This window comes from Hyaena hyaena, unplaced genomic scaffold (assembly GCF_003009895.1).
Source record: "Hyaena hyaena isolate Hyena2069 unplaced genomic scaffold, ASM300989v1 scaffold_40, whole genome shotgun sequence".
NCBI classification, from domain to species: Eukaryota; Metazoa; Chordata; class Mammalia; order Carnivora; family Hyaenidae; genus Hyaena; species Hyaena hyaena.
This window is the reverse complement of record NW_024080672.1, coordinates 1,476,378-1,499,679: the sequence shown is the minus strand read 5'-3', so window position 1 is coordinate 1,499,679 and position 23,302 is coordinate 1,476,378. Positions and strand designations below refer to the sequence as shown.

General features: G+C 39.6%; 1 protein-coding gene across 2 annotated transcripts in view; it reads left to right on the top strand.

Annotated features, from left to right (window-relative positions):
• Positions 1-23,302, top strand: part of SKAP2 (src kinase associated phosphoprotein 2) — a 175,358-nt gene that overhangs the window by 132,368 nt on the left and 19,688 nt on the right. For both annotated transcript variants that reach the window (XM_039229874.1, XM_039229873.1), the window contains exon 10: positions 21,372-21,449. In XM_039229874.1, coding sequence (XP_039085805.1) covers positions 21,372-21,449 — 78 coding nt within the window. The remainder of the gene's footprint in view (positions 1-21,371; positions 21,450-23,302) is intronic.

Sequence of the window (23,302 nt, the reverse complement as noted above, 5' to 3'; positions counted from 1 at the left end):
TTGCCGCTGCTTTTCTTCACTTCTGCAGCCCCCTGTGTTCGAATATGAATCACACACAGCTTAGTGGCGTTTTTTTATGTTATCCACCATTCCGTAAATCTTCTATTACTTTTCATGTCATTATTTATTCAGCAAACAAATGGGTGGATCTTTACAACCTGTCTTTATTGATTACATTAATATATTATATTATTGATATATTATTATACACACAAGCTTCCTGAGGGCAGGGATCGAACCTTATATTTCTGGGCATTCCCTCAAACAATACTTAGATAAGTGCTCTCCTCATAAGAAGTCTGAAATATAATAATAAAGTCTTCAGTTAGAAGGGTCTGTTAGTTAAGAGAAACTCCTTTTCTCTCCGTGATAATTATTTTCCTAATAACACCAATCACTACGGAATCTTAAAAGAGTGGTTGTACTAACCAGTATATGATCAGTGGTTTATTGAAGTATGGCCGATCTCCCAAAACCTCATTAAAGTCTAACATTACTGTTCCAGGGAGCATAGTCTCAAATAAATAAATTTGTGAAATGTAATACATGGAGTGATGAAAATCTCTAATATCATCAATCTTTTGCCCCATTAAAGATAGATCATCCACTGTGAGCAACAGGACCCAACAGGGCTTGACTTCCCATTTCCCTCTGGTAGGTTAGTCATCTCAAACAAGACATTTCCCAGGAAATGACATTCTCCCTTGCTCCCACTCATTCATTAAAGACCACAGGTAAAGTAGGTCTAAAGAACACGGGATCGTAACTATGACTTTTAAAAGCTGACATCTGCAAGGACAAAAATCAGGGTTTCGTGTAACCAGTAAGAAAACGAGGAGCTTCATGTTTAAAACTAAACTCAGCTATGGGAGGTTGCATAAGCACCATAAAGGAGTGTGAAACAAAGAATCCGTGATTAGATAGTTGTGTGAGGGAAAGTGTTTAGAGATTATCTTTCAAGCCATGACTTTGATTTGGTGGGTGTGGAAGAGTCTTGGAGGGTCTAGAGAAGAGGAAGGCTGTGGTCAAGATCCAGTTTGCTCATGCCTAGTACCAGCCATGGTTTACATTAAGTCTTTTGTTTCCCTTCTCTGCTCCACACCCTTTCCTTCAATTAAGCGAGCTCCTTTTCTCAGCCCACTGTTTACATGTCTTGCTCCTGATTTTACATTGCCTGTTATATGCTCTCATATACCAGATAACCTCATTTCACTTCCCTGGTCAGCCTGTGTTTTCTTTCAAAACTTACCTTACATCTTAGTTCTTCCTGGAAACCTAGCTTGATTAGGTAGGTCAAGATGAAGGTCATTCATATTCATAATAAAATATAATCTCTACATATTGTGTAAGAGATGGCAATCTCTTACACTTATATATCTGTCTAGACATGTTTAAATATGTGAGTTTTGAGTCTTTTAGTTGTTTATTTAATATTTCCTGAGAGTCCAGCATTAATTTAAAGGTATTCAGAAGTAATCATTTAAAATCCTTTTTTTTTATTAAAAATTGTTTATTTTAGAGAGAGAGAGACAGAGTGCGAGCAGGGAAGGGGCAGGGAGAGAGGGAGACACAGAATCTGAAGCAGGCTCCAGGCTCTGAGCTGTCAGCACAGAGCCCGATGTGTGGCTTGAACTAACGGACCGCGAGATCATAACCCGAACTGAAGTCATACACTTAACTGACTGAGCCATCCCATAAATTCTAATAAATGAACTGAAAAGGAACAGTGAAGAACATGAAACATGAAATGAAATGAGACAAAGAAAAGAAAAATGCCTAATTTTTATGTGAGCAATTCAACTATTGATTATTCATGCAACAGACTTTTTTTTTTTTAAGTTTTTACTTAAATTCCAGTTAACATACAGTGTACTATGAGTTTCAGGTATACAATATAGCGATTCAACACTTCCATACAACATCTGGTGCTCATCATCACAGGTGCACCCCTTCATCCCATCACCTGTTTAAGCCGTCCCCGCCCCCCCACCTCCCCTCTGACAGCCATCACTTTGTTCCCTGGTTAAGAGTCAGTTTCTTGGTTTGTCTGTCTCTCTTTTTCTTCCCTATGACTGTTTGCTTTCTTTCTTAACTTCCACATATGAGTGAAATCATATGGTATTTGTCTTTCTCTGACTTATTTGCTTAGCAGAATACTCGCTAGCTCCATCCACATTGCCTGCAACAAATTATTATCAATTATTCATGCAATAAGTATTTATTAGGCAGTTATTATATTTCAGACACTGTTTGAGGCACCGGGGATACAGTATTGACCAATAAAACTCAGTTTGTTAAGTTGTAGTATAAAATATTCAGTAAGACAAAGTTTTGAAAAAGTTATCAGAAACTGAGGAGAGACTGATAAGAAACAACGATCAAAGTCGTCTATGCCAATAGATGATCTATCTGAAATATGGTACCCGGTGAACAAAATGTGGTTCCGAACCACTTAGGAGCATTCTGAAGATGAAGTGATCAAGGTAAGGGAGTTTATTAAAAAAATGTTCAGGTTGGGTAACTCTTGGTATATTTGGAAGAGTCCAGATTATAGCATATTCATTTCATAGAAGGATTTAACAAACAGTTAACAAGAAAAAAGACTTTGAAAAACACTGTCAAGCTCCTTTGACATCTAAACCTTTTTTTTTTTTTTTTGCCCCAACAACAACAAAAAAAGACTTTCCAAAGGAAGTGGTGGAAGAAACCCCATTGCTTGAGACATTAAAAACCAGATGGTCCAAGGCCCCAGAAAATATTCACGCGGGATCAATCCTTCACTGGGTGAAAAAGCAGAGAGAGGAACCAGTGTAATTTCTGTTTTGAATCTCTAGCTCAGCAATGCTCTGAAAATAGTTATTTACATTTCCTCGGACCTTTCCTTAGTTTCTTAGCTCCCCTTTGTGGTCTCAAAGCATTCTGTGTGGACTTCTCTGAGAGCCGGCCACACAGGATTTGCCTGTTTATTTGGGCATCTCTTGTGCTCGCTCTGCTCCATGTATTGTGAGCTTATCAGGTTTTCTCCCTGACCCTTGCAGGAGGGCTGTGTGCCCTGGTCCTACTCAGCGGTTTCGCATTTGCTTCTGCCACCACCGCAGGAGTTTCAGTTTTTAAGTTAAATTTCTTGGTTTGGGAAAAGCACATTTGAGGACAGTATAAATTTGGAACTCACATTGTACAGGCCTGGGGTTTTGATTTCTCACAGGAAACCCCTTCCCTCCCCCTCTGTCCACCACCATCCAGAGCCCTAGAAAGACAAAAAGCTTCCTTGTGGTTTCCCTGGGTTGGAGGGGGTCTTGCTTCCAGCCCTCTGCTTCTCATGGGCCCAAGGCCACGTCTCCTGTATCTGTGAAGATATTAAAGCTCCAGCCTCACCCACAGCCTGCAAATGGCTGGCATTCCCCTTTGAGCAACTGAGGAGAGAGACAGGTCTTTTCGGCTTGGTTCACCATATTGCTAGAGTCAGCAACTGCAGATACACAACGATAGAGACTCCATTTAGTTATAAGTCCTTGATTTATATACTTTAATTCAAGTCAAATAAACAAAAATTTGAGCATATACGAGGCAGATGTGAGGTGTCTAATATTTTTCTCCTGAGCACCGATGGGCTTTGTACTCTTAATATTAATTACTCCTTGATATGAAAAAAAAATTTTTGTTGAATTTGTGATGGAAAAGATCCTAAATGGCTACTGATTATGATTTACAGGAAAAGTGACATTAGCATATACAAAGAATTGCTCAGAAGTTACATCAACATAGAGATCCATCCGGACCCAAGTGTACGCTCTGGTTTTATAACTGAAGAATAATATGTACTTGTATTGGAGGTCATGTCAGATGAGGTTAATGTGGTTACATGAGACTATATGGTAACAATGGGGTTGGCATTCCAATCAAATGAAGTTCTTCTAATTTAAATAACATATTTTATTCCCCGTGCTGATCAATCATTTTCTCTCCCAGCAAGTCAAACCAGTTTTTGCACTATTGATTTGCAAAACTTACATGGCATAAACAGAATGTGACAGAAGTTGTTTGTTATTAAGAGAGAGAATATCATCTCTAAGAAACCTGTCATCTGGAAATAGGAAAAATCACACAAAGTCATTTTATTTGTATCATGGCTTTTTCACTGTTGGCTACATTTGTGACAGCTGATTTCATATTAAATATGAACAGTATTTTATTTATGCTTGAATACACTATAGTAGGAAGTAGATTTTACTCAGAACCTTCCTGGCTAGAAAGTATATCATTCCAATTTAATGACACATTGCAGACCAGTTATGAAGAACATTTTCTATATCTAAGACAACTAAGCTACCACTTTGAGGTCAGAATTTTGAAGCTTTACTTCAGTGTCAGGAGGTTATTGTTTTTGGAGATTAGAAGTGGTAAAATATTGTAAATTTCATTTGGCTTATACTTATATAAACAGGTACAGCTTTTAGGAAATCATGGATATTAATATACACTGTATGATTATAATGAATGAGCTATGGAAACAGTCCATCTGTTGTTGGATTGTTGCTCTGGGAAGCAAATTTGAATTTAGTTTCTTTCCTTTTCAAGGAGACTAATACAATAAAAAACATTGAGACAGTCAATTTATTTCTGGTAGTGGTAGAACAAGTCTTATCAGTAAATTTTTACGTGATTTCGGTGACATCTGCTTTAGAAAAGGCTAACTGAATTGTGTTGAAACTCTTGGGTTTGTGGAGCATGTCTGTGGTTTGTACTGTTTTGATACTACTTTTCAATATACGAAAATACCCATGGGGCAGCCTCCTGCTGAATTTCTGGTTGCTATGTCATCAGTGCTACGAGTGCACGTTGTCAGTTGTTTAAACATTGTGAAATCCACTGTGGGCTGGCAAGAAGCATCTGGGAGCCAGACTTTTCCTGTGGACACATGCCAAGTAGTGGATTGAATTTCCTCACTAAAGCGAACTATATTGAGAATCATTTTTCTTTTTGAGTTTTTTAAGTCAGGAATTATTTTCTGAAGCTAAGTGAGGATCACATAATAAAATTGTTTATAACTACCTGAAGTCTGGAATAACGGGTTGATAACTACCCTTAGGTAGCCACGGTAGGTGTGAATAAGTCATGCAACTAAACTACTTAGGGTAGCAAGCACTAGTCTCCCAATTAGACGGTTCAGAAAAGTTGATATGTCATTTCATATATTGTCTTCCAATGATTTACTCTAAGTATGGACAGTGAACATTGAATGACCCTTTAAATAAGTACTATAGTTGGGCATGTCATTAAATGTACAATGTTTGATTGCATTATTTAATCAGATATAAACCCTAAATTGCATGTTAATATACACAGATGCAGCATAACCTTTATTTTAACTCAAACTCCAGGAAAAGTTTGTAAAATGTCATATTTAGCTTAAAAAAATCTGAACAGTTGTGAGTCTGGGATGGGAAAACAAGAATGCTTTGTCATACCGGAAGAGAGGCCGGGGGTTAGCTTTTGAGCACTGATACTGCTTAGACTGTAGGTCCCTAAGGTGGCAGGGACTCGTGTTTCTAGAGTGGATATGTTTACTCCATGTGTTATCCTGGGCCACTGTTGGGTGAGACCTTAAAAAAGTAAAGACCTGGTTTGCCTGCCATGGACGGTAAACCTCCCTCCCCCTGCCCCAGCCCTTTTACATGAGGGCAGACATTTTGTTATGATGGCCTTATCGCTGGAACCTAAGTACAAGACACTTTGCAGATAAGAGTACAGCTTATCCCTGTAGAGTGTCAAAACGGAGCAGGTGTGGTTCCTCACCTCCCCTTTTTTAATTATATGAGTTTCAGGTATAAGCTTTATGATTCACAGTACAAAATGATCACCACTATAAGTCTAGTTACCATCCACAATATAGTTGACCCACTTCTCTTCAGTAACTACTAGTCTGTTCTCTGTATCCATGAGTTTGTTTCTGTTTTATTTTCTTTGTTCCTTTGTGGGGTTTTTTGGTTGGCTTTTTTTTTTTTTTTTAGATTCTGCATATCAGTGAAATTGTGTGGTGTTTGTCTTTCCCTATCTGACTTATTTCACTTCCATTATACCCTCAAGGTCCATCCATGTGGTGGCAAATTGCAAGATTTTAGTCTTATTTGTGGCTGAGTAGTATTCCACTGTAAAAATATATCACCTTTTCGTTATTCATTCATGTATCAGTGAACACAGGTTATTTCCATATCTTGGTTATTGTAAAAAATGCTGCAGTGAACATGGGGTGCATATTTTGAATTAGTGTTTTTGTATTCTTTGGATAAATACCCAGAAGTAGAGTAACTGGGTCATATAGTAGTTCTGTAGGTTTAAACTTTTTTTTAATGTTTATTTACTTTTGAGAGAGACAGAGTGCAAGCAGGGGAGGGGCAGAGAGAGGAAGACACAGAATCTGAACCAGGCTCCAGGCTCTGAGCTGTCAGCACAGAGCGCGATGCAGGACTTGAACTCACAAGCTGTGACATGATGACCTGAGCCAAAGTCAGGCACCTAACTGAGCCACCCAGGCGCCTCTATAACTGTGCTGCTTTTTAAGCCCAAACCTTTATTTTTATGTACTTTGAAGAACATCAAATACTATTTCACAGGAATGAGCACCTAGACCTCCATCAGATGAGTGCTGTGTGCCTAATCTCCCCTTCTGCCCCCTGCAGGTCCTACCTTGCTTCTTCTGACAACTCCTCTCTACAGAAATAAACTAGTTCTAGAAGATCTTTCATTTCCTAGACACGCTAACATACTTTCTCGTAAATTTGTGTGTCAACAAATACCTCTTACCTTAGACTTGAAAATGCCTTAAATACGTAATTCTGAAAGTCCACACACACCCCCTCACAGGTGCATGGAAATTTTTATTTCCAGAGTGCCGTTCTTTCATATTATGTAAAGTGCTTTAATTTGCTGTATTTTTCATGTCTTGCTACAGTCAAATCTGGTGAGAAATGATCGCTGTCTCATTCAGGATTAATCAATCTTCTCGGGCTCCTGGCTAGGACGGACACTCTGCTTGCTTCAGGGCTTGGCCTTCCTCTGTGTTTTCATCAGATTCAGCCTCGGAGAGGGAGGTGATGGGAGATGATTTTTCCATTTGCAAGCTGCCTTCCAACTGAAAGAAAAATGGAAGGGGCAAATGCCAAACTTTTCACTTTTTGTGGCCATTACAAACATGACTCTTCTCCTGTTTTTCAGCAGGGTACCCTATTTTTCAAGGGAGGTATTTTTTTTCATACTGTCAGATATAGCCAAGTTATTTTGTCATTGAAGAGTGTTTTTAAAAAAAGAATATATGTCACTATGACATCATGAAAATAATATTTCTCATAAGTTACATGTTATGGCAGTAGGTTAAAGTGTTGTTTAATTAATTGACAAACACAAGAACAAGTGATCTAGGCAAGGTCCTACATCGAAAGGGAAGAAAAAGCATCAGAACTTGGAGGTAGACTGCCTGGATTCGATTCTGGCACTAATTCTTACTGCTGTGTTATGCTGAACAAGCTACTTAAGATTTTCTTTGCCTTCATTTCTTCATCCGTAAAATGGGACTAACAGCCATGTCTTCCTCACAGGGTTTTGAGGACTGAATGAGATGTATGCATATGGTGGCTAGCATGGTGTTTGGTATATAGGCAATCCTCGGATTATTACTTTGATCACTTGATTGTAAATCTTCACTGTCTTGGGCATGATATTGGCCACATTACCTCATTTCATTCTCACAGAAATTCTCCAAAGTAGATTTTGTGTTTCTGTTTTCCAGGTTGAACACTGAGATTCAGAGTTTAGTTAGCTCGCTAAGTGCACACAGCTAGTAAAAGAGGGTAATATGAACTTCTGGAATACAGATTTTATTTGCATTTCTGTGGTCTCATTATATCTTTGGCGATTAATATGGGATTTCTGCTTTACTGGCTCAATTATAATTAATTTTATGTTAATATTATTTAGTAAGGTTTACCTTTATTTTGAAGTTTAAAAGGCAAGTGACCCTTGAAGATACAATGCTCTAATGAACTTATATTCAAATTATGATAGAACACAAACCGTTGAACTCTTATGTAAAAGAAAGCCTCAGAAGGTATGCCTCTATGTCAGTGGTTCTCAAAAATATGTTCCTGGGACCAGCAACATGGACTGGAAACTTTTTAGAATTGTACCTGCAAAATCTACTGAATCAGAAACTCTAGGGGTGGGGCCCAGCAACCTGTGTTTTAATAAGCCCTCTGAAGTTTGGAAATCACTACAGTAGTAGGTGAACCATACGTCATGGTGATATGCCAGAGATATTGATGTAGTTCATAATATCTAGTCCCAAACTAGAAGTTACATATCACAGAGGGAACATGTAGTGGTAATAGAAAAATACAAGTGGGGCTGTTATTTGATAATTGCCCTATAAATATTAAATATTCAATACTGTGTGTTCAGTCTCTTCCATTCCTTGGATTTAGGGCTTCTACACAGGTGGTAACTATTGCTTTCCAAGCACAGCCCATTGAACACAAAGAGACTCAGACTAAGAGACTGAAAGTGACTTTCTCCCCACCCGCAGCCTCTTATGGCTGGGACACACAGAACTAGGGATTGGGATGGTTAAGTGTTTTGGGGAGGAGGGGCATGAATAGGGGAAAGGCAGAGAGATGGGGAGAGAGAGAATCCCAAGCAGATTACACGCTGTCAGCACAGAGCTCGACACAAGGCTCGAACTCAGGAACCGTGAGATCATGAACTGAGCTGAAGTCAGAGTCGGACCCTTAACCAACTGAGCCCTCAAGCGCCCCAGTTAGGATTTTTAGTATTTAGCAATGAAGAATCTTCAAGTATGAGGAACTGACACTAAGAATATGGAGACGGAGGAAAAGCAATAAGAAATCATTGCCATTGCGTCTTGTTCCTTCTTCAGGTATAGTTTGAACGTGGAGTAGCATATGAAACAATGACGGGGGCCAAAGAATATAGGAAATAAATAGGGAAGCTGCTGCCATGTTCAGATTTAATTGTGAAAAAAATGAGACAAAAGCAATTGTCACCTTAGCATCCAACAAGGGAAAAATTGGCCATCAGCCAGACATATTTGCAGACTTTAAGAAGGTAGATTTCAGAAAATTCAGAGAAGGAACAGGCACAAATGTATGGTATTAAAGATGAATGAGTATTTTAAAATATCATTTAATTCCAAATGATCCCAAAGAGGAAAATGGGGAGAGGAACTAAAATGTATCAGTATCTTTGTGCTATAATCTAGCCAATTAATACAGCTTTTACAGGGTCATATATTAAGCATTGAAATGGCCAGATAACCAAAGAAAATATGAAAAGAACTGACATTTGTAAATTATGCTAAGTGAGACAAAAGGTGTATAATTGCTATGTGGTTTTGTTTGTTTTTAAAATTTGGGGGGTGGGTAGTAATTCTAACAAAACAATCGGTGTCTGTAACTATCCTCCAGCTAATAAGATTGGTAGGAGGTAACAGAAGCCGAGGATGGGCGAAGGGTATCTGATAGGACACCCAGCTAACCGAAATCCATTTGATTTTCGTTCATCAAACATTCATGGAAATCATTTTTTGCTCCAGCCCCTCTGTTAGGCCTGGTTGGAGAGTTCACAGTTGGTGGAAAAGGAGACGAGTCGACAAATGTTTGTAGTGCTTTATGAGAGCAGTGATAATGGAGGCCTGTACTAAGTCTGGGAGATCACCAAGGGGGGAGTGCCCTGCTGCCTGCAGTGGTTTGGAGAAAGCATCCTATTTGGGGGACATATGGGTCATGTCTCCAACGTGAATAGGAGTTAAGTTTGCCTCTCGTTTACTTAACTCTACATCAGAAGACAACTTGTAAGTGAAATCACTGAATTACTGTCACTGATTTTAAAGGAAATATGCAGGAAGAGAGAGATGGCAGAAGTATGGAGGCTAGCAATTAAATGGTGAACTCTTCAAAACGAGTGGGAAGTTGCCGTATCTGAAGTTGGCTTCCCAGAAACAGACAATGAGACAGTTGTACATACGAGATTTATTGGCAGGTTAGCTTGGGAGATACCCTCGTAGGAAAGCAAGGAAGGCAGAACCGGGAGGGAGAAACTGTCTACAGCACAGCCGTGACTGAGGCCTCAGCCGAACTCTTGGGGAACTCTGGGTCTGGGATGTTTCTTCAAGGTTGTTGTTGAGGCAAAGGGGGCATGTCTTTACGTTCCCACATCAGCTAATCACTGGCTCCAGGCTGTCCTCTGAGAGGGGTGTAATCTTGAGTGAAGCAATTCCCTGTAGCTGAGGACAGTGCCTAGTGGGGGACTGCTAGTGAGCCAGCAGCAATGTGAGTCCCAGCAGTGGGAGGATGGCCCTGGAGAGGGCTTCTGGGAGGAGCGCCACGTTATCCACTCTGGGTGGATTCTGCAAACCCCAAACAGTTTAGGAACTTTGAAGTGGACTCCAAATAAGGCATCAAAGAGAGTCTTCTGTGCTATCTAGGAGGTGAAATAATAATTACTAGAACCTAGCATATGTTCAGGGAAATGATGGACGTATAACTAGACTCAAGTAAGGCATTTGGCCAAGATTCTCATGACATTTTTATGGGTATAAAGACCATTGGATAACTGACTATAGTCAGCTGTGCCCAAATGGTGCTGATTAATTTATTTTGTGAATGTCTTAGAGCTTAATTCTCAATATTGTCATACCGTTGTATTCATTGATGCCTAGATGATGATATACAGGCTATATTCTCAATAGACTGAAATCATGGATCAAATCTAACAAGATGAAATATAATAGGAGATCACACTTGCTCCAAAAATCTTGTTGCACAAGTATGAGAAAGGAAAGACTTGGCTTCACTGCAAGTGTGAAAAACGCATGGGGATTTTGGTCATCAGCTCGTATGAGTCAACAGTGTAATGAGATTCAACCCTGAGATTGTGTGCTTTGGGAATATAAAATAATTATCAAATAGTGTTCTGGGTTACCAGACTATCAGTTTTTTTCATGTTGTAGATAACAATGTTTAGATATTTAACTAAAATGACATGGATGAAACTAGAGAGTGTCATGCTAAGTGAAATAAGTCAATCAGAGAAAGACAACTACCATATGATTTCACTCATAGGTGGAATTTAAGAAACAAAACAAATGAGTAAAGGAAAAACAGAGAGAGAGGCAAACCAAGAAATAGATTCTTAGTTAGTTATAGAGAACAAACTGATGGTTACCATAAGTTGGCGGGGTAGGGGAGGAGGTGGGGAATGGGTGAAATAAGGTGATGGGGATTGAGGAGTGCACTTGTGACAAGCACCAGGTATAGTAAGGAAGTATTGATGGAAGTATTGAATCACTATATTGTACACTTGAAACTAATATCACATGGTATGTTAACTGGAATTTGAGCAAAAACTGAAAAGGAAAGGAAAGGAGTAGAGAGGAGGGGAGGGGAGGAAGAAAAGAAGAGAGGAGAGGAGAGGAGACATAGGACACTGATTCCCAAACTTTTTGGTCTCAGGAACCCTTTACAATTTTAAAAATTATTGAAGACCCCCAAAAGCTTTATTTATGTGGGTTACAGCTCTCAATATTTACTGTTAGAAACTAAAACTGAGAGGGGGCGCCTGGATGGCTTAGTCGGTTAAGCGTCCGACTTTCGCTTAGGTCATGATCTCGCGGTTCGTGGGTTCGAGCCCCGCGTCGGGCTCTGTGCTGACTGCCAGCTCAGAGCCTGGAGCCTGTTTCAGTCTGTGACTCCCACTCTCTCTGACCCTCCCCTGCTCACGTTGTCTCTCTCTCTCTCTCTCTCCTAGAAATAAAAAAAAAAAAAAAAAGAAACTAAAACTGAGAAATATTAAAAATGTTTATCAAGGAGTTAAAAAATCTTAATGATAAACCCATTACCAGTGAACAGAAAATGTTTTTAGGAAAAATACCTATGTTTTCCCAAAATATCAGTGAAAAGAGCGACATGGTTTACATCTTGGCAGATCTCTTGAATGTCTTTTTAAAACAATACATGTAGACTCTCAGATCTGCTTCCGCATTCACTCTGTTGTTATATGTCGTTTTGATTTAAGTCTGGTTAGCATATTCAGAAACCCAGCCTCACACAGGTATATAGTAGGAAAAGGGAAGTGTTTTAATAATCCTTGGAGCTAATGGTAGATATTCTTCTTTGATACTATACCCAAACTGGACAAGTTAGAGGTTAGTTGCAGGGTGGAATCCAAAACAGTATCAATGAACTTTCTGTACTTTGTTACATCAACATTCATGAGTCTGTCTTGTACTTTAACTGGATCTCTTCCCATTCATGTTTTATAACATCATGCGTTGGTCATTTGGAAAGTATTGGTTCGCTGCATTATGGAGAACTTCCAAATATTGGTGAAATTATGATACAATTAAAAATGTACAGTTCATTAATTTCACCACCAATCTCATTAGAAAAGTCTTTCAATTCTAGGGAGCGGTCAAGCTCACAATGGCAGATCTAAGTTTCTATAATGCTAATTTTTGTTTGAAAGCTCAGTAGATGTCAGTTGTTTTCTTTGAAATAACAAGCTTACTTTGTTCATGTTTGAGAAAACATCTGCCAGATTCCCAAGTCTGAGTAACCGTAGTTCATCTGTCACTCACTCGTTCAAGTAAAAATGGTGTTCCGTGAAAAAAAGCAGCTCATTCAGCTTGCCACTCAGTCTTTTGCACATCTAGAGATGTGGCAGAACGCTTTGTGCGTTCTTCTGATTTTGTCAGACGGAATATGAAATAGACGTGTTCTCAGGGTTGATATTACATGAAAATAATAATTTGGACTGCTTCCCCGTGGACATTCTTAGGTGAACCCGGCTTGTTTGTTTTTAATGCTAGTGCAAAGCAACGAAGATACAGTGACAGCTTGGTGCCAGCGCCTTGATGTATGCTGAAGTGTCAGCAGTTTACCCATCATGGCTCTGCAGCCTCAGTGCAAATGTTAACACAGTGAAAAAGGCAAATGTCTTCATTTTATTATGAAAATAGTTTTGACCTCATAGACTCTCCACCTCCCAGAAGGGTCTCGAAACCACTGCTGTTACAAAGGGTGTGGGACCAATCAGTGTAATGGGTGATGGTTCCTCTTCTGCTCCCATGCTTTTTCTTTCCTAGGTTCTTGAAAATGAGGTGAAGCTGCACCGCCCAAGGAGAGGATGGGTGTGTTTGCATAAGCAAACAGAGGAAACAGAGCCAAAGCCTGTAACAGCTGAGCTCTGGTTCTGTCTATCTGCTTTTTTCTAAGGTTGTAGTTGTAGATTCTAATAAAACAGTCAAGTTATAATGAAATGATCTCAACACCATCCTGTTTATCATTGGATACTATTTTTTACAGAATAAACTTTAAACCACAATCTAAGTTGAGATGAAGTATTTCACTTTCTAAAAAGGAACTCAGAATAGTTTATCATAAAATACAAATACATTTGGATAAGAATGGATAAGTCTCATATATATGTATGTATTTCAGATGAAATAATGTATATATTCCCTAATAATGAAATATGTATATATCAGGATGTTCTTATTATTCAGAAACTGAGTAGAGGTGGCCTAGGAGAAGATGTTAATAGTAGTTATGGATTGGTTTTGGGTGATTTAAAAAAAACAAAAACAAAAACATATATATATAATATATATAACGTATATAAAAACATATATAAATATATATATATATTTGCTTATTTCTATTGTCTGACTTCAAGCAATGGACAGATACTGCTTTTGTAGAAAGAAATAATAAAAAAGGTTAATTTAAATTAAAAACCATAACTATTATTAGTGGCAAACTAACTGTCCCAGAAATTCACAGCTAGATTGAGGTTACTGCACCTGAGAAACAATTTGACCTTCTTGGGTTAAAAGAATTCTAATATTGCAGAATTTATTGTAGATGTTCATTACAAATCTAAGAGTTTGAACTTTACGGAATGGTTAGGAGACTTTTCCGTCATGGCATGTATGAGAAGAATATGCACCGGGACACAGAAGAGCCACCTTTCGCGGTCCCTTATGTCTGGTACCCTACTCTTTGGGAGTAGGGTCTTCTCCTGACTCACAGTGCCTTCTGACTGACAGATTTGGCCTGTTAAAACCTTATTGTTAACCGACGTACTTCCTTTGCTTACCATAGTTGCCTGTGGATGATCAAGTCTGTGTGAGACTGCTCCTGAATAGAGAAGGACCTTTGGAGCAGCAGAGACTTTTCCAGAAATGTCCACAGTGCACGTTGTGTAGAAGGCAGTGCAGGAAGAGAAGAGCAGGTGCAAGTTTCATGACCTTGGCCCAGTCCTTCAGTACCCCATTTTGAAAGAAGGAAGTCTAACTAGGTTATAGCTAAGGTTTCTTTCCCTAAGATTTCCTCCAGATTCTGTCAAATGAAATTCTTGCTTGAATTTGAGGTTTTCCCCAACATCCTAACCTTGATGTTAGCAAGTTTAATGTCTGTGAAGATTTATTATTTTTGCATTTTCAGATTTGTGTATAAATTACTAACTTTAATATAGTACAGAAATGTACTATGATCTTATGGCGTTTATTTTTGCTCTTGATGTACAGCTATCAAACCCTGTAAGAATAAAATGTCAAGGTTGAAAATTAGATTGTATGATTGATAACTATTGCTTATTTTGTTGCCTTTTATATCATCTTAACCTTCTTGGTTGCCAAATTCATGAGTGGTTGCAAAACGCCTAGCTTCTAAGATAATGGCTCTGGTACTGCATGCTAATTGTGTATTTTTCCCCCCTGAGAAATCTGATTGCGTCATTATCCTTCCCAAATCCTGTTCAGAGTGCTGAGGGGTAGACATTGTTCTTTGTACTTTACGGAGATGAGAATTACAGTCCCAAGGTCACATGAGTAACTAGAACCTTTTTTTTTAAAAAAAAAAAAAACATTTTATTATATATATATTTTGAGAGAGAGAAAGAGAATGAGCAGGGGAGAGATAGAGGGAGAGACTCTTAAGCAGGCCTCATGCTCAGTGCAGAGCCTGATGCAGGGCTCTGTCCCACAACCATGAGACCATGACCTGAGCTAAAATCAAGAGTCAAAGCCACCCAGGTACACATGAATAACTAGAACTGTAACAATAAGCCCCTGTTTGCCTAATTTCCAGGAGAGTAAACATGACTCTCATTATACCACGTCAGCCATCTTTATCTTTCTGTTCATCTTGAAGTTCGTATAATACTGAAAGGCACACGCTTCCATCTTTATAAAAGTATATAAGATGTGTGTCAGTCTATTAGAAAAATCCGACAGAAGTGTCATATTCTAACTTACAGTATAGGCCCCTAGGGCATTCACTTTTCCTCATTGTCTTGGTCTGAATTCCCTTGCCCGTAGCCCTTTGACCCTGCTTTTCCACTTTGACCTTCTGCTGGCTTCTGAGCTTGGCCCAGGGTCCTGAAAGCGAAGGGGGGCTGAGGTGCCATTTGTGTGAATGCTTCCTGCATTTCTCCTGCTTTTACACTGTAGTGCGGGGACCCGCCAGGTGTCTTCATTCCCCTCATTACATCTGTCCCATCTTCTCCCAGCTGGAGACATATTGCTTGCAACGCCCTGGAGCCGAAACCCTTGGAGAAAATGTGCAAGATAGCGTGTTGCTCTGGAATGTAGGCAAACCTTTTTGTTTGTAAAAAGACTTACCATAGCCTGTCTACATTTGAACATGTTCCCCTTATGGAAATCCAGTGAGAAAGAAAAGCTGGCTGGCCTCGAAAGAATTATGAAATATTATTTCATAAGAAAATAATTGAAATATTTTTTCAATAATGAGTCACATTAGAGACCTTTACAAAGTCTGAAGTGGTGTGTGACGGCTTCAGGGCACTTGAGGGCGTGCAGTGAGGAAGGTGGGCTGTGAGGATAGAAAGGAGATGTGTGTTGGGGGTATCCCAGCCTGAAATCCTCCTTCTAAAATCATCACTGCAAGGATTGGCTAGCTTAAGATGTCCTTCGTGGGGCACCTGAGACTTTGGCGCAGGTCATGATCTCATGGTTTGAGTTCCAGCCCCGCGTTGGGCTCTGCGCTGACAGTGCAGAGCCTGCTTAGGATCCTCTGTCTCCCTCTCTCTCTGCCTCGCTCTCTTTATCTCTCAAAAAGAAATGTAAAAAAAAGAAATGTCCTTCGCGTAGAATGCTATGGTAGAACAGAATCTGTGCACTTATGTGGAAATGTTTTCCAAGTCCACAAACAGCTGAATAGAAGGTGAAAAGAAGTGGTGTGAGCTGCAGTTTTAACTGATTGCGTGTGTGAATCCAGACAAGTTATTCGAGCTTTGTAAATTTCATTTCTGCGTCCACAGAATGATGGTAAAAATACCGATTATTACCTTATAAAACTGTATGAGGCTTTAGTCACATAAAGGATTTAAATGCATACAGAATGAACATCCAAGCAATAAATATTAACTTCTCGAGACGAATATATAGTCTTGTAATCAAATGAAGCCAGGACAGTAGAGATCTACACCCAATCTTTATTTCAGAGCATCACTTTTGATTCTGTGTTTTAAGGTCTTTAACATACATTGTAGTTTAGCAGAGCCATTTTCTGAAAGTACTTAGTGAGAAAGGTAATCATTGTGTGTGAGTAGAAGGTTTTCTTATGTTGTCCTCTTCTCCCTGGAAGATGTGATAAGATCTGTTTTCAGCCCTGATGTGAACAGCACATACGCTGTTTCGGTGCTAACAAATCGTTCTCAACCTTTTTCAAGCGATGTCAGCTGTACATATCATTTGCTCATCGCATTTTTCTTTTGGTTATTTTGTCCTTAAAACAAAGAACATTAGTAAGGAAGAAATAGCCAATTTGTAAAAACTGCATAGCTAGACAGATTTGTGATTCTTAGTGGGGGTAATAATCCATCTGTTATGGAACTGGATCAATTTGTAAATTAAATGGATTAATCTAGCCGGGGACAAAAAAAGGTCTTGACTTGTCCCACATAAGCAAATTGTAGTCATCCTAAAAAGATTTGGGAAGACTGTTCTCTGCTCTTCTTCCTTTCTCTGCTCAACTCAGAAGGAAGACTCAGTATCTGCCGAAAAGGAGATATGGAGAGAATGGAGTTCAGGCTTTTGGGTTCTGATTGCTACTGGAACTTCCATATATATATATAAATGTTTATTCATTTTCACAAGAGAGACAGAACATGAACAGGGGTGGGGCAGATACAGAGAGGGAGCTACAGAATCTGAAACAGGCTCCAGGCTCCGAGCTATCAGCATGGAGCTTGATGCGGGGCTTGAACTTGGGAACAGTGAGATCGTGACCTGAGCCTAAGTTGGACACCTAACCAACTAATTCACCCAGGTGCCCTAGAACTTCCATATTTTTGACTGGGTATAATGTTAAAACCTTCCAATGACTACCAGAACACATCTAATACTCACCGATTAGTTTAGTGAGTGTATGACTGTGTTTGAATTATCTTCTGCAGTGAGTTTACTGTTATTTTCATCTTTTCTGATCAACAAAATCTTCTGATGGTCCTGCTAACAATGTGTGATTGGAATAATAGCGTCACATGTTGCAGAGTTTTGTGCTGCAGCTGAGAGGCATGTAAATACAAGCTGCTTATTTGCAAGAAGCTTCCAGATTTGCAATATGATTGCTATGGAAACCACATAATGAAAACCTTATAACCATCTGTGTGGTTTGATGGATTTTACCGCATAGCTGAGCTGTTTTTGTTTACTGTTATTAAAATGTTGAATGGAATATATTAACCCCAAACATTGACTCTTTGAGGTATTAATTAGTATTGTATAATGACACTGTGACTCAACACCAAAATAAAATATGTTTAATAATAAACCTAAATAAAACAACATGTGTGTATATTTCTAATCTATTGAGGTGATTATTGCCTAGAATTTTCATTTGTCCTTGTATAGTTTTTGAGTGGTGTGGAGAATTTTTCTCTGTTAATAAATGAACATAGTAGGATTTATTTTCATGATTTTGAATCTCTCCACTCCATGTTTATTGAACATCTCCTTTGTACCAGATTCTGTTCAGGATTCAGTCTGAGTTTTGCTCCCTAAGATTAAAACACACACACACACCAAATTTGATTTCATTTTCTTTTGTATGGAAGCTGTTTGTATTGTTAGCCCAAGATAAAATGAGCTGTCTGAATATCATTAAGAAAAACTGATGTATGAAATGCAGAAGCTTTGACCTAAAAATATCATTACTACATTTAAAATGGAGAAAGGAAGTTTTTTTTTTGATAAGTGTTTCCTCCTCTAAAATACTACTTGTTCATCATCTCACATGGAATTTGGATACTTCCCAGTAAATATTGATACTTAAGTAAATATTTTAATGTAATTCTGATAATTTAAGAATACATTGTGTACATTATAGGCATGTAAATTTTAATAAAATAAGAATACATTTACAGTAATAAATTATTCTAAGTTCATTGTATACTTTTCCAAGAGCAGAGTTTTCCACTTAATTACTGTAATTAGTTTTTGTGATATCTTGACACTAACTTTGGGTGATGAGTCTGTATCCCATAATGTCTTCTTAAAAATTTTTTTAATATATATTTATTTTGAGAGAAAGAGACAGAGCGTGAGCAGGGGAGGGGCAGAGAGAAGGAGACACAGAACCTGAGGCAGGTTCCAGGCTCTGAGCCGTCAGCATAGAGCCCAACGTGGGGCTCGAGCGAGATCATGACTTGAGTCGAAGTTGGATGCTCAACCGACTGAGCCACCCAGGCACCCCTCCCACGATGTCTTCTTAAGAGCCAGAAATCGTGCTTCCTCTTTTATTGTGCTCAAGGCTTCCGACTTGAGGGCAGGTGCCATTCACGAATTTTGAATTTACTCAGCAGTTGGATTTGTGACCAGCTTGGAGGAGAAGGAGTGCTGGGGAAAGAGAAAGTATGACAACTAAGGAAAGTTTTCTCCTTCTCCTTTGAAAATAATTAACCATCTGTAAAATAAGTTGGTTAGACCAAATGACTGTAAATGTCTCTAACCTTTAAAACTTGTATGAAAACACCCTAATAAACCATTTACAATCACTAGGCCTTGAGGTTTGGCATAAGTAAGGTAACTGTTGTTGAAGAGAAAAGAGACAGGATTTGGCATTCGATTTTTTATTAGGTCTTCCGTGTATTAATTCCTACTTGACTGAGCCATATTATTAAATTGCCAACATTGGGGTCAACTTAATGCGTATAAAGTGCCAAATAGTTCCAGCTGTTCCTTTTTTGGGGGCTTTCCTTATTTTGTTTGAATTGAGTTACACAAATTCAAAACAGTTGTATGTTTGTTTTAGAAGTACAGTAACCCTCAAGCGTGAGTTAAATGGTGCATTTTATGAGTCACCACTTTCAAGTTTGCATGAGCCTTCTAAACTTTGCAACTATGCTCCTGTAGATGCAGACTTTTCAAGCTTTCCAGTTGTCTCTGGACATTTCCTCTGGGTTGCCCCACTGCCACGCTAAATCTCTCACACGGCTCCCGTGTTCCTTCGGCAAAATAGCTCATCTTAGGTATTCTGTTCCCATTTCTCTGTCAACTAAGCTCAAAACTCCAGTCATCCTTGGTTGCTCTTCTTCCCTTAGCCCTCCACATCCAGGCAGGCACAAAGCTTATCGACTCGAGTTCCTTTTCCTCTCATAACCGGCTCCTTGCGTTTCCTCTGTCCTTCGGTTAGGACTTCCTTCCCCTTTAGCCAGACTCCGAGTGGTCTGTCTCCCCATGCCCTCCCTCAGGCTCTCTGGGACAATGGGATCCGATGACCATTCCACAAGCATAGAGTTAGTCCTGCCCTTTCTCTGCTCAGAAATCCTCGGGGGGCTCTTACTGCCTACCAAATCAAGGCCTAAACTCCATAGCCAATGTTCATAACCCTTCAACAGCTGGCCCAAACTACTAGCATTATCTCTCATCCTGTTCTTCCCCTTTGAGTACTGCATTCTTTAGCCAAATGGATACTACTGTGCTTTGTTGTTTTGCTTATGATTCTCCCTCTGCCTAGAAATTTCTTCCTCCCCATCTCTCTCTGTTCAGATTTTCTCCAGCCCTCAGAGCCTTCGCGGTGTTCCCCACTTGGGTGGTTTCTAGTCTGCGTTCATCAGCACCTCGTGTCTTGCATGTCAGGTTTTATGTCCCTCATCCCATTTTCCTTTAGAGACTACTGTCTTCTGTGCCTCGTAGGCTCTGGCTTCCTGAGGGCAGAAGCTTCCTCCTTCTTCTCTTTGCCTCCCTGGTAGAAGCTGTCTCTTACAGGTAGTTAATACCCAATGAAGATTTATTGGTTGGATTATTTAAGAGCCTTCATGGCTATGTTTACGTATTTTGCATATTTTCCTTTAAAGGTTTTGTTTTTCCTGAAATTATGATTCTTTTTGAACACGGTTTTTCTTGGGCATGCCATTTTGTTCCTCTGTCCTGCCTTAAATATTTCTGAAGTGTATATAAATCCTAAGGTGAGGAAAGTAGTCATATAATAAATGTTTCTTTAATGTAAAATAATTAAAGTCATTGGACTCTGTTTACAACTCTTCTCATTTAGTCTTCTTCTATTTCTCCCTGTCCCGGGAGGAATGAATGTGATAGGAAAGTGTGGGAATAACAGAGGTCAGGCCCTGAATATATGCAGGATAAAGCACATGGACATTATGATCACAGGCCTGAGTTAGAATAGTAAAAAAGTGGAAGGTTCTTTACCTTTTCAAGCCTCAGTTTACTCCTCTGTAAAATGAGATTTTAAAACTATTGACCTGTGAAATCTTAATGTCTGCTATGGTATATGACACATAGTAGATCCACAGTATAATTGGGGGGATTTGTCCTGAAGGGTGAAGATCTTTCTGGTATTCTCCCGTGAAGATCAAGGGAGAAAGCATGAAGTATCTGATGCTCAATAAATGACTCTTAGGTTAACTGTGTCTTTTATCACACATTTTCCCTCTCCTCTACTGATGTTTTATGGACCATGGTTTTATCCTGCCTCGGTATAATATGGTCTGTCCATACAGTGCTGGATGTTACTTTATTGGATTTCAGGGCTGGCCTGGATCTAAGAGTGTTCCAGATGATTTTCTGTAAGTGTGCACAACGAAATATGTGAGGCATCAGTACGTATCCTAAGTGTTATCAAGCCAACTGGTAAGGTCGCTATGTGGAAATAGCTAGAGGTTTGTTTGTTCAGCTTTAAATGATTGACAAAGGAATGTGAGTGTTGAGCGGAATATTTATGTGTCGTAAACTTTCAGTTTTGCTCGTAAAACGGGTGGAGTAGTGTCCTGTTGTTTCTGAGGAAACCCTTCAGCGTACCATTTCTGTTGTTTGTTTACAGAGGAAGAAGAGGACAGTGCTCCCGCACATGGGGAGGACCAAAGGAAGATGAGTCAGGACAGTGCTCTCCCCACCACAGGTACTGAATCACGAAGCTTCCTGGGAAACTCCTTTTGCTTTTGTTCCCTTTCCCTTAAGTCACTTTCTTGCTGCTCTAAAGATGTTTACACACACACCCCCCCCCCCCCCCCCCCCCCCGAAGTTGGTGGCTTCGATCTGGATATCTTATGGCGGATAAGCTGCTTAGTCCCATTTAGGATGCATGAAAACCACTTGAGAAGGATTTATAAAGTAAGCCAATTTATACAAGGTATTCCTTCCTGAATTACTTTGTAATGACTCAATTAGCTTTCATTTCTGCACAAAGGAGATTTAGTTGCATAAATTAGCTTATCATCATTGAGGAAGTGTCACTGCTAAAGGACAGTTTATAGATACAACATGCAGTCGCTGTCAAACCTATAAGAATGTAATATAGACATCTGTGTATACTTTGTGCTTGAGCAGAACAGACTTCTGCCATTCAGAGACTAACAGGGGACAACAAGTTGCCCAGGGGACTGTCAATGTAGACATCTCTGAAAAGGTCAACTTGACACAGGCTCTGACAATCGACCCACAGCTCTGTCTTCTTTGATAAAAATCAGATAAACTTAAGACCGCTAATTGATCTGCAGCCTGTTTAAATGTTGGCCATGCATATCTTCATTGCATATGATTAACACAGAAAGCAAATGAATTGGGTAAGAAATGCCAGAGTCCGGTGACAGCGGTTTAAAAATTGGAAAAGGACACTGATGGCCTAGAAGGCTAGGAAGGATATTCCCCTTATCCATTTCCACTTGGCACATGGCCCCAAGTACTAATTATGACTGAGCCAGGAAAAATAGCCACACATGCCATGTACAAGATCACATGATATGGGCGACCTTTTTTTTTTTTTTTTTGTGGTTGTTATTTCCAAACAGCAGGCGATAAACCATATCTGAAGTGCAAGCATGAGGTCAGCTTTGATAAACCAGCAATTATTGTACACGGAAAGAAGAGAGGGAATGCCTTCTTATCAGGACTTTTACACCTCTTCGTAGCCGCCATGTCAGCTGGCCGAGGCCTGCCGCATCATCCCGTGCCCTGCACGGGGCCATGGTTGAGGGTCACCTTCCCTTCTCCGATATGTTCAGACATCACTCTTCCCAGCTGTCAGAGGCAGGGTGGACAGGAAGCGTGTGTTCAGGAAGTAGCTTTCCCGAGTCCTTCCTACCGCGACATGCGGAAAGGAAACAGAGGCCTGACTTCCGGACCTGGACAGGAAAGCAGGAGCAGCTGCTGCAGAAGGTCCTGGTTTGCTTTTTTTTTTTTTCAGAAAGGAAGTGAGGACAACGTCATTAGACATTAGCACCCTGGTCCCGTGAGATCCTAAGACTGAGTGAAACCTTGAGGAGGACCCTCAGTAGTCATTTAAGTATATGCATTTTAGTGTGTATCACAAAGCTCCGGCTAAAAGCACAAAGCTTCTGTTTTGTTTTGTTTTTTAATTTCAGCGCAGGTGTAGAAGTAGACCCATGTAGGTGTTCCTTCCACAAAATGAAGTATTCTGGATTGAAAGCAGTTGCATTTTTCAAAAATGCTTTTAAAGTAACTCTCTCTCCCAAATGTTTGCCTTTGAGGGAAGGAAGAAAAAAGTCAAGTTCTTCTTCAAAGGAATGCAATAAGTCGATCTAGCTCTCCATGCAATCACTGCAAAGCGCGGTGAAATAATTCTTATCTTTAGTGACATGAAATTCTTTTCAAGCAACAGTTTTAATGCTTTTGCATAGCGGTGACCTTTGCTCTCTCTGGGCTGTCAAAGCTATAACACTAGAAGTTTGTTTGCTGTGCAGGGCAGTGAGTTGACAAGGGTATTACTATCTTGCCAAGCATCACATGACGTGA